We start from the raw sequence: 12,073 nt of genomic DNA on the forward strand, positions 1-12,073 counted from the left end.
TACCTCTTTGATCATTATTATGATCAAAGAGGTATCACACCTGTTTATTAGGAATCAGGGTTTGCTTTTAGTTCTTCTTACAGAGTCGCTCATGTCAAAGCTATTCTTGAATTCATGAATCATTATGTATCATGTGCTTTTGCGTATTCCTACTGTTACCTAACTATGTTGGTCGGGTGACGAGGAATCTTGCAAGCGTATTACAGGTGGCTAATTCGTTATGCTCTGATGTATTTTATTTGTTTTTCTTGCTCATTTTGCTCTCTTTTCCTTTACGTTCATTTCCTTTCTTTCATAATTGTTGTTACTAGGTTGTTTGTTTAACAAGACCAACATTTTCATCTAGGGACCTATACATTACAAGCTATAATGCTTTTTTAGTAGGTCCCCCACATTTCATGTTTGTAAAATTGTCTTCTCTTGTATTCTTTGTAATTACGACGCTTGGTCCAGTCTAAAGTTCAATCGATTTTATCATGTTATTTTTGTTTTAGATGTGGAACAATGAAATCAGATCAGATCAAATCAAATCAATTTAAAACCTCCTTGAATATTATCATCAAACTACTGAACCGTCATCTCTCCCCGCAGGCTACGTTTGAGGTAAGCCTCGCGTTCTGAGCCTGTGAAGTTTTGGATGACGTAATCAAGTTTGGTGAGCGCCGCCTCTGGTGTGATGTCAGAGAGGGGGATTACCCCTGCCTCTATCAGGACCTTAATAAACCAAAATAAAACATCGAACAAAATTTGATAAGCAAACTCTCGGATCAACAGAATTCAGATCGATCCTGGTAAACGCGAATTTCATGTTTAAGAACGTGTACAAAACAATAACAATGGTTTTCTCATCTTACATAAAAAATCAGAGTAACAAAAAATCTAAATAATTTCTTAAATATTATAATGACATTAAAGGGATCGTATAGTTTTGGTTCAGACCTAGTTTCGGGTTTCTAGCATTTTCTGGTGAGATTATGAGAAACTTCTTATGAAATATGAAAGAGCATGAAATTCCATGAGGAATTCAATATTTATTTGATGAAAATTGGTTTTGAAATGGCTGAGATATCCAAAACAGAGCGATTCTAATAAAGTGTGGGACCCACATTACATTACGATCGCCTTGTTTTACTTTGTTTTTGGATGTTTCAGCCATTCCAAACCCGATCTTCATCAAATAAACTTTTAATTCCTCTTAAAACGGTATGCTCTGCACTATTTCACAAGTGTTTTCTTGGTATCTCGCCAAAAGTTAAAAGCCCAATTTTCATTTCCACCAATACTGTGTACCATCCCTTTAAGCAATGCGATTATAAAGTCATGCTCTCAACTCTGGGTTGTGTTTACTAGTGTCTCCTTTGCTCAGTAGTCATCGAGGTGAGTGGTCTACCGATCTTTAAAGGCATAATTTCCCATTTGGAGATGAAACAAAAAAACCAGTATTAGTGCGTCAAAATAGTTCTACAATGTGCGTTAGGGATAGAAACAGCCAATGTAAAAATTTGAACTGGTATAATCAATGTTAAGTATTGTTAAATATTAAAATGTGAACAAAAGTTATAATAAAAATGTTTCCAGACTTAACCGTATACGGTTTAATGAGAATAATAGTGATATTTCCTTATATTTCAGGTTTTATTGCAACAAAAAAAAAATTATATGGTAGGATGTTTTGTGATACAACTGACCTACACATATGCATCAAAAGTGATATCTTGAACATTTTTTTTTTTTAAATCACTGCTCCGAAAGGTAAACAGGACCTTTAAGATCACTTCTTTTTCTGGCCTGATCTTATTCTAAGGCGGGTGTTAAGCCCCTACAATGTATTTCTGTCAAAACAAGACTTACTTGTCCGGTCTCGTAAGCCGGTGTGACTTGTCCGTCAGGACACTGGGTGCAGTTCACGATCAGTTTGCCGCCCTGAACGGCCTCTTTGATAGCATTCAAGATGTCTTTGCGGTCTGATGGAAAGTTCCCCGCGCCGTACGTCATCAACACAACGCCCTTGATGTCAGTCTGAAGATGTACCTTCACCTGTTCAATGTTCAATCGTACAAAATTACGTTTTCAATTGTATAGACGTTCATCAAGCAATTGATTTTGATTTTCACTTTCCGGTTGAGCACACTCGCTAAAGGTTAAGTTTTTTAACAACAAATTAGGAAGAACCCTTAGAACTGCGCTTCTCAACATTTTTCAAACCCGAGGCCCACATTGGCTCCTACAAACTTTATTGAGGCCCAGGAAGATTGAATATGAATATTCGTTTCATTTTTGGCGGCCCACCTGCGAGAGCTTCGCAGCCCACTGGTCGAGATTAAGTGGGGCTTTAGAGTATTAAAAAAAATACACGTCTCAGTGGCGGATCCAAGAGGCGCACGCCCCCCTTTATTTATCGTTTAAAACAAAACAAAAAAATAAAAGAAAAAAAAATGAAATGAAACCCGGAAGTGGCACCAGATATATCAGTTGCACCCCCCCCCCCTTTTACAGAATTCCTGGATCCGCCCCTGCGTCTGCGGAATAACCATTAAATCGGGGTAAGGGTGGAGTCACACTGTCCCAAAATTGACACAAGACGGCAATACGAATATGGACTTTTCAATTTCGTGTGAAGTTGACCCGGAACTTGGTCAAAGCCAATCAGCAGCCGAAGCAAGTATACGACGCCTACTGAAAGTTACACGATGGCACCCGAACCACACACGAAGGCTACACGAAGATGTGAATCTGAAGGACAAACGAAGGAAAAAGAGATGTCTACATGAATTTGAAGATTTTATCACCGCTCACAAAGTTGCTACAGCAGCCTGAAAAACTCCATCATCCATAAAATGGCTTAAGATGCTTTCACGAATGACCCAATGTTTATACGATCAGCGGCTAATTGGAACATTTCCTTTATCCTGTGTTCATCTTTGGTCAATTTCGCGACAGTGACGCCTACATAACAGAATCATATCAATGATTAGTCTGTTTAATATTGCCTTCTGGCGTGGTAATGAGGGTGATGTTATTATCGACTATTGTCTCAAACTCACTGTTTCGAGGGTGACATTATACCGACTATTTCCCCGAACTCACCGTGTCGAGGGTGATGTTGGGATAGATCCAAAGGAGATCCACTTCGGCTGTCATGTTCGCCTTCACACTGAACTCTTCACCAGGTTTCGGTTGACGGACATTAGTCCAGATCACTAACCATGATGGAATGAACGAAATAAAAGATGTCACTTTGGAATTAAACAATGGAGGATGAAGGACGGTGCATAAGTGATCATACATCAAGTAGCCCTGGTTTACAATGTCCTGTCTGATTCGAACTTAGGAAATACTACGTTTTAGTATCATTCTGTCCCATGGAGTACAGATCTATGCCATTGACATAGCTGTTCAAGAATGAACTTCAAAAGTGGTAAAAGTTTAATACAAAATACATTCATGATTTACGAATGTTGGTACATAATATGAATATACAAATGGTTTTTTTTAACATATCCCCTTTCTTTTGGTATTATATAGGTCTAAATATCCTTACTTTCTTTAAGCGCCAACAAAACCCCAATATTTCATCCCGATTACATCAGTACACATGATAATTGTGTACACTTTGAATCATGAGCTCAAGTAGATGTTGTTAGTACACTGCAAAAAGTCCGGTGTTAAATAGTGAACACCGAGCTGGTGTTAAATTTTCGGTGCTCATTTATGGTGTTAAATTAACACCTCCGGGTGTCATTTCCAAATTTTAAACTGTTTTTTGAAGAGTTTCTTAGTAACTGCACTTTTTGTTGATTTTTAATTTAAACAAGACGATCAAGAATTTTACATTAAAATACTAGATTTTTGAAAAAATGTGAAAATAAATTTACACCAAAGTAACACCAGCTGGTGTGGTCTCTTATTGAAGCTGGACGGGTGTTAAACCATTGATATTAACACCAACAAATATCAAATCAACACCATGTGGTGTCATTTTTGAATTAACACCAGTACAGTGTCAAAATAACGATTATACAGTGTCAAATTAACACCACAAAGTGTAAGGTGAACACTTTTCAACACCATCACAGTGCATTTTTAACAACTGTGGGTGTGGTCCTTTATTGAAGTTTGATCGGTGTTAGATTTAACACCCGTGGTGTTAAATCTAACATCGATGTTTTTACAGTGTATTTATTGATGGGCCTGGAATTGGAAAGTCACCTTGAGTGTTGGTGCCCACGAAGGCAAGTGGCGGGAAATTCGGGGATTTGAAGGCATCCAGTCGGCAGCAGGAGAATTTCATACTTCGGTTGCCACGGATCAACTTGCCGTTAAAAAATAGAGTGACCTGAATGATAGAGGGCGTAACGTACATCGTGGTTGATGAGTTTGTGGGAGTGTACTTGAACGGTGACGCGAGGGGGGAGAAATGGTCGTATACCTCCCTTGGTGGGTGTAGGGGGTGGGGATATAAGGTCATACTTTAATTCATTTCGATCATAAATCATCTTCATGTTGGGGGAAAATCTATGATCATGAATAGGCTGAAATTTTCATGATTACCGAGAGATATGATTTACGAAGAATTTTGTTCGACATAATTTTACTATATGATAATCTTATGTTTTATTTTTATTATTAAAAAAAAAAAACTGTAGCGTGGGGATTCACGGGAGGCTCGATTTATTCGCTGTCCATCGGGGAACATTCGTAAACCACGAACAGCACCGGTCAGCTAATATGTGCATCGAAGCATACTCTCATCGGTATTACACGGTCCACTCCAGTTGAGATTCTACGGTGTAGATTTACTTATAGCCAGAGAGCTAGCGACTACTCAATTTACCCCATCAAGCCATAAAGGTTTGACCCCTCAGAGTTGCTGGGGCCACCCTCCTCATTAACAAAATGCGCGTCAGCCGAACCCGCCCCCCGGGACCCCCCGAAAAGGGTCCTTGGCGGGTGTAATTTACCCCATGGAGCCCATGAACCAAACTTGGTCTAAAATAATGTCCTATGAGTGTACATCATAAAAATATAAAAACTGACAAAATATCTGGTCGGGAAAGGGGTAGTCAGACCGCTAGTTTATAGGCACAAACCCTTGCTGGTTGTTTAGGTGTCTGCGTCAAGACTACACTTTGTCATAGGCCCTGTACTGTAGCGTCTCCCAACAGTCCGAGGGACAGTGCCAGTTGAGTGCATGTAGTAGTCTTGGTGCAGACTCTGTTACTCCCAACAACGGTTTGTACCTGCAAACTACCCGGTATACCCTGGGACCCAGGGTAGTTTCCAGGCAGAAATTGACCAGGCACGATAGAACACAAACACACATACACACACACACACACACACACACACACACACACACAAACACACACACACACACACACACACACACACACACGAAGGCACATACGCTCACACATTCCTTTATGTAAATACATACCGGTATACAAAAAATGTCACATATAGGGTATACAGACATGATACCTTGCACATGATAAATGTCAGATCTACTTTAAGAAGTTCATACCTTTTGATTATTTTACATGGATGCTATCAATGGACATTTCAGCAGGGACACTAGAGAGAATTCAAAATTTGTGTGGAAGAAATTGTGTCATGTTTTACTGGCCACACAGGCTGCTTAGTGTATCTATTATGTGTAGGCCTATGCCACAAATAGTTTTTTCAAATAATGCTAAAAAACCCCTTCGTTGTCTACTATACAGTATGATGTATGACTTGATGTGTAATTGCCAAAGTTAATGGCAACTAAATCATAAGCATAAACTAAATTGTAGCTGTATGTGACTCCCTGAAAGTTTATTTTCTTTCTTCTTTTTTTTTCGGGGGGGCGGGAGGAGTATACAACTGAGTATCTCATAAATGAGTAGTTGACCAAAATGCTGATATAAAGAGAACACAAAAAACAGTCACTGCACATGCTCTGGGCATGCATGCTATTGTTAAAGGGGAAAAAAATGAAGCTAGCGTTTCATTCAGTTGGTAATTTGACGTTTCAACTTTGTGAGTAATGTCCAGGGCTAATGGCAATCATAAACTATGCTTGCAGTATGTGACACCACAAGTTGAGTTTTGTTTGTGTGGGGCTGGGGAACTGAAGATAATGTATCTCCAGAAATAAGCAGAGACTCCAACCCCAATCACCTTCTGATCTGGAGATTCTCCCGCCCGAGACCCCTATATAGCAACGGCGGGAGACTCCAAGTTGATGTGTGCGAAGCGCGAAGTTCCTAGGGTTCTAGATGTTCTGTGGTCTATCTAAGGCTTATTTTTTTTTCAACATACGATATAGCAATAAGTAAGAAATCATTTCCACCGGAAGACACAGACCCAGGGCGGGAGAAATCAAATCTCAAGCGGGAAAACGGGAGATTTTGCAAAAATGGGCTTTCGGCGGGAGATCTCCCGTCGAAAACGGGAGAGTTGGAGTCACTGAATAAGGAGTTGACAAAATTGCTGATGTAAATAGAACACAAGTTAGATCAAGTTCACACTCTCAGCCTGCATGCTTCAAGTATATTCAAAGTGAGCTATAGTCAATGCTTCAACTTGTTGTGTACTGACCAGGGTCAATGGCAGTCTTTGCAGTATGTGACACCACATGTTGAGTTTTGTTTGTGTGGGGCTGCGGAACTGAAGATAGTGTATCTCCAGAAATAAGGTGTTGAAAAAAGTGCTAATGTAAAGAGAACACAAGATCAAGTTCATACTTTCAGCCTGCATGCTACACGTATATTTAAAGAGAGCTTTATATAGTCAATGCTTCAACTTGTTGTGTACTGACCAGGGTCAATGGCAGTCTTTGCATAATATGTGACACCATAATTTGGGTTTCGTTTGTGTGGGGCTGGGAACTTAAGGTAAAGTATCTCCAGAACCCAGAAGTTTACAAAAGTGCTGAAATATTACAGCATTCTGTATGTTTTAAGGAAGTTCAGCAATACATGTACACAGTCTATGTAGAACACCATAATTATGTGTAAAGATGTATTATTTATTGTCCAAAACAATGAGGTGACATGCACTACTGAGTTTGAGAATTGATGGATATCATTTCTGATTTTTTTTTTTTTGTTGTAATACATAAAGGGTGGTTTTTTATCAGCCAAAACCGACAAGAATTCTCATTTTAAGATTTTCAAAAGAATCATGTATGGATTGAGACTTGGAATTTGCATTTTAAATGCAAAAAAAAAAAAAAAAAGAGTCAGAAAAGGAAAAACTCCAAGCTGTATCCGACATTCTGTTATTAACATGAACTTTATCAAAGTTATGTTTAATGCTCTGATGATGATATGGTTTACTTCAGTGTGTTATACAAATGGCCTTTAGTGCTTCTGTGGTTGGTCTGAAATTGAAGTGTACTCACAATGAAAGGTTTATTTCAGCATTTTCTGAAAAGCTCCAATTGTGTCTCATAAGGTGAATACATAGTAAAGGACAAGTAGACGATGGGGCCGGTAAAACATGATACACATTCACACAAATTTTAAATTTTCTCTAGTGTCCTTGCTGAAATGTCCATTGATAGCATCCATTTAAACAATCAAATGGTATGAACTTCTTATAGAGCTGACATTTATTGTGTGCACGGTATCCTGGCTGTAGAACCTATGTGACATGTTTTGTATACCGGTATGTATTTACATAAAGGAATGTGTGAGCGTACGTGCGTATGTGCGTGTGTGTGTGTGTGTGTGTTTTTTTTCTATTGTGCCTGGTCAATTTCTGCCTGCAAACTACCCTGGGTTCCAGGGTATACTGGGCAGTTTGCGGGTAGGGTCCTACAAACCTTTGATGGGAGTAACAGAGTCTGCGCCAAGACTACTACATGCACTCAACTGGCACTGTCCCTCAGACTGTTGGGAGACGCTACAGTACAGGTCCTATAGGAAAGTGTAGTCTTGATGCAGACACCTAAACAACCAGCAAGGGTTTGTGCCTACAAACTAGCGGTCTGGCAACTCCTTCCCCGACCAGATATTTTGTCAGTTTTTATATTTTTATGATGTACACCCATAGGACATTCTTTTAGACCAAGTTTGGTTCATGGGCTCCATGGGGTAAATTACACCCTCCAAGGGCCTCTTTCGGGGGGGTCCCTGGGGGCCCAACCCGCCCTCCGGGACCAGGCTGACGCACATTTTGTTACTGAGGAGGGTGGCCCCAGCAACTCTGAGGGGTCAAACCTTTTGGGATTGATGGGGTAAATTGAGTATTCGCTAGCAGACTGCTCTCTGGCTATTACACAGAGATCAGCGGCAAAGCTGATGTATACAGTTCGTTACGGGGAATCTCGAATATATCTGAGCCTTGCCAGCCTTCTCACTCCGTGGTATCCCTTACAGGGTCTTTAATGAAAGGAGGAAATTATACAGAATATCTTTCAAATAAAAGACTAGCACTTTACCGAGTGTGTGATCGGGTTGGGCAACATAAGTTCATACTTTCCTTCATTATCTTGTCTTCAGATTTTGTTTGAAAAACGGTATATGATTAAGTATAGATTGAGATCATTTTTTTTTTTTTTTTTTTTAAGCTGGTGTAATGAAGTGTTCTTAAATGTATTCTGTATCAATGATTATGACCACCTTTCGTCTTCGCCTTACCTCAGCTATCACCAAGCCATCCTCAGGCCGAGAGTAGCTGGCCATGGCAAGGGCGCCCAACATGTTGTTCTCTCCATCGCTACGGAACTCGGATAGCGGAATCTGCGAGCCAGTGATGACAACAGGCTTGGAGAGGTTGTCGAGCATGAAAGACAGAGCCGACGCCGTGTAGGCCATCGTGTCCGTGCCGTGTAGGATCACGAACCCGTTGAAGACGGTGTAATATCGTAGGATATCCTCTGCCATGTGCACCCAGTCCGCGGCGGCGATGTTACTCGAGTCCTTGATGCACTCCCACTCCAACATGCTGTAGAGAATGTGGCTGCCATCCTGGTTTCTATGGATACCATCACAACGGTGAAGAGTTTAAGCATTATGACGTAATCTCCACAAGACCCTGACAAGTTTACATTATTGGGGTTATCCCACGAGACGGACATCCACGAGTCATACAGCCCACGAGTTCGACATTAGAAAAAATGTCCATGAGTCGTATAGCCCACGAGTCATCTCGACACTAGGCAATTAAGACCCATGGGTCCGACATTATAGGCAAGCAAGGCACACGATTTCGATACTATAGGCAAAAATGGGCCAACGAGTTCGACATTACATCACCGGGTTTAATGTGTCGGTCTCGTGGGCTTTGTTTGCCTTATAGTGTCGGACTCGTGGACCTTGTCAGTGCCTAGTGGCGGAATCATGGGCCTTCCAATCGTTTGCCTAGTGTCGAGTTCATGGGCTGTATCACTCTTGGTTGTCGAATTCGTAAAGTGCAGCACCCACATTATTGGCATCTTAAAAGGTCAGAAACATCTGTCGATTAGGATCTACAGAAGTCATTCGTAAAAGTGCTTCCCCAATAGCTGTTAATGGTGATAATAATGCCAATGTTTTATAATCATCATTAATTGAATCGTCATTAAGTTATCAGTCATAACGAAATTATTTCCTGCAATGCACATTACATCTTTGATTAGAATGTAATATGTGTATTTACCTCACTGTGATTATTGTGTTATCTTGACTCGGAAAGAGCTCAGGGAGAGGTAAGTTAAAGGACAAGTTCACCTTCATAGACATGTGGGTTGAGTGAATGCAGCTATATTCGTAGAACACATCAGTGAGAGTTTGAGCAAAATCGGACAATCCGTTTTTGAAGTTTCTGCTCAGTCACGGCTGGATGAAAAGACTACTATAGCTTGTGATGTCACATGAGTACAACGATATAAAGAAAGAATAAAGAAAATTCAACATATTTCCATTTTTCTCGCATAACAAAAGAACACTCAACTTTTCTCTTTCAGAAGGCAGGGGGAATAATATTACCCTTAAAGGACAAGTTCACCTTCATAAACATAAGGACTGAGAGAATGCAACAATATTAGTAGAACACATCAGTGTAACTTTGAGGAAAATTGGACAATCGATGCAAAAGTTATGAATTTTTAAAATTTTTGTGTTGGAACCGCTGGATGAGGAGACTACTACAGCTGGTGAGTCATGTGCGTACAACAGTATAAAGAAAATGTAAAAGAAAATTCAACATATTTTCACTTTTTTCGCATAATAAAAGAGCTCTTGACTTCCCTCTTTCTAAAGGCAGGGGGAATAATATTACCCATAACATTTGTCGGTAACGAGTCAGGGGAATGTGTACTTTTTTCAAAAGATGGAATTTTGTGAAATTCTCTTTATATTTTCTTTATATTGTTGTACGCATGTGACATCTAAGTTATTCATACACTGCAGTAGTCTTCTCATCCAGCGGTTACTACACACAAACTTCAAAAATTCATAACTTTTGAACGGATTGTCTGATTTTCCTCAAACTTTCAATGATGTGTTCTACTAATATTGCTACATTCTCTCAATCCTTATGTTTATGAAGGTGAACTTGTTCTTTAACATACGTCAGTAGCAAGTCAAAGAAGAGTGCACTTTATTCAAAAAAGTAAAGTTTTGTGAAATTCTCTCTTTATTTTCCTTATATAGTTGTACCCATGTGACATCATATACTGTAGTAGTCTTCTCTTCCAGCAGTGACTGCGCAGATACTTGAAATATTCGTAACATTTGAACGGATTGTCCAATTTTCCTCAAACTTTCACTGATGTGTTCTACTAATATTGCTGCATTCTCTCAATCCTTATGTATATGAAGGTGGACTTGTCCTTTAAGATAGGATGACTATAGACACAGCCAAAGTGAAGTTCATCGAATCCATGGTATGCAGATTAGTATTAGATATCCTCTATTTATTGTCTGAAAAGATCGAAAAATATCAGCCCTTTTTGTAATGACATTGACATCCTTATCAGGTATCGGTTGAGGTATTGAGGGTAATTACATGAGATCAAAAGTGCTGAGGCCCTCGATACTGTCCGCTGGCTTGCCGTACACTGTGGGCGTTTTGCTAATGAAGTCTGGCAAATAGTGTTTCACTGGCACCAAAACTGCAAACACGGAGGAAAAATATTCATTTAGTCAAGCACACCTGTACGACTGCATCTACACACACACACACACACACACACACACACACACACACACACACACACACACACACACGCACACACACATACACACACACACACACACACACATGTATGCATGCATACAATGCATACATCTATATAATTGATATATTGCAATGCAAACACCAATATGTTGCTGATACAACCACAAGTATGTATTTAGGCCATATTGATGTTTTAACGCTAATACCACCGTGCATGTTAATTTATGTCATATTGCTGTTGGTGTTGGAGTGCATGCTAATCTATGTAATATCGCTGTTTTTGCTTTATCATGATTTTGTTCAAGTTTTATTACAGGTGGTTGCTTTTCGTTATGTTGATTTCCAAATGCCCTGAAGGAGACCCGTCAAGATGTCGAAAGCTGATGGCATTAAAAACATTAAACTAACGCTACGTCCGATGGCTACTTCTTCCAGAGCGGCACAGTTAAAGAGAGAGTGGGAGAGAGAGAGAGGGAGAGAGAGAGAGAGAGAGAGAGAGAGAGGGAGAGAGAGAGAGAGAGATGAGAGGGAAGGAGAGAGGGAGAGAAAAAGAAGGAGATAATTATAATGTACTAAGAAAAGAGTGTTTCCTATTGACTCACCTCCATTCACTTTCTTCATCCCAATCGTTCCACCAGTGTAGATGACAAGAATCTTAGGAGTTTCTTTGGTTTCCATGGTTACACTGTTCACTGCGGCAGTCATCTCAATATTGCGCCTCGTAAACTTACTGTTCAAAACAAAATATCAATTAAAGATACTATTTGAATGATAAAGGTGGTTAATTTTACGTCGACTATCTCAATACTCTGTAACTCTTGCGATCTTTTTAATATACACAGATTCAATTAAAATAACATTTCATTCATTTCATTTTATTTATTTCATTTCATTTCATTTATTAAGTTCCACACATGTCACATTT

General features: G+C 39.7%; 1 protein-coding gene across 1 annotated transcript; it reads right to left on the reverse strand.

Annotated features, from left to right (window-relative positions):
- Nucleotides 1–564: 564 nt before the first annotated feature.
- Nucleotides 565–11,826, reverse strand: LOC139721373 (L-asparaginase-like). Its single transcript, XM_071632687.1, has 7 exons — nt 11,751–11,826; nt 10,978–11,083; nt 8,628–8,964; nt 4,210–4,336; nt 3,088–3,200; nt 1,852–2,037; nt 565–714 (listed from the first exon to the last, which is right to left on the reverse strand). The coding sequence occupies exons 1-7, from the start codon at nt 11,824–11,826 to the stop codon at nt 565–567; spliced, it is 1,095 nt and encodes a 364-aa protein (XP_071488788.1).
- Between the last annotated feature and the right edge of the window lie 247 nt (nt 11,827–12,073).

This window comes from Diadema antillarum, unplaced genomic scaffold (assembly GCF_040938485.1).
Source record: "Diadema antillarum isolate AM-2024a unplaced genomic scaffold, OU_Dant_1.0 scf00000142, whole genome shotgun sequence".
NCBI lineage: Eukaryota > Metazoa > Echinodermata > Echinoidea > Diadematoida > Diadematidae > Diadema > Diadema antillarum.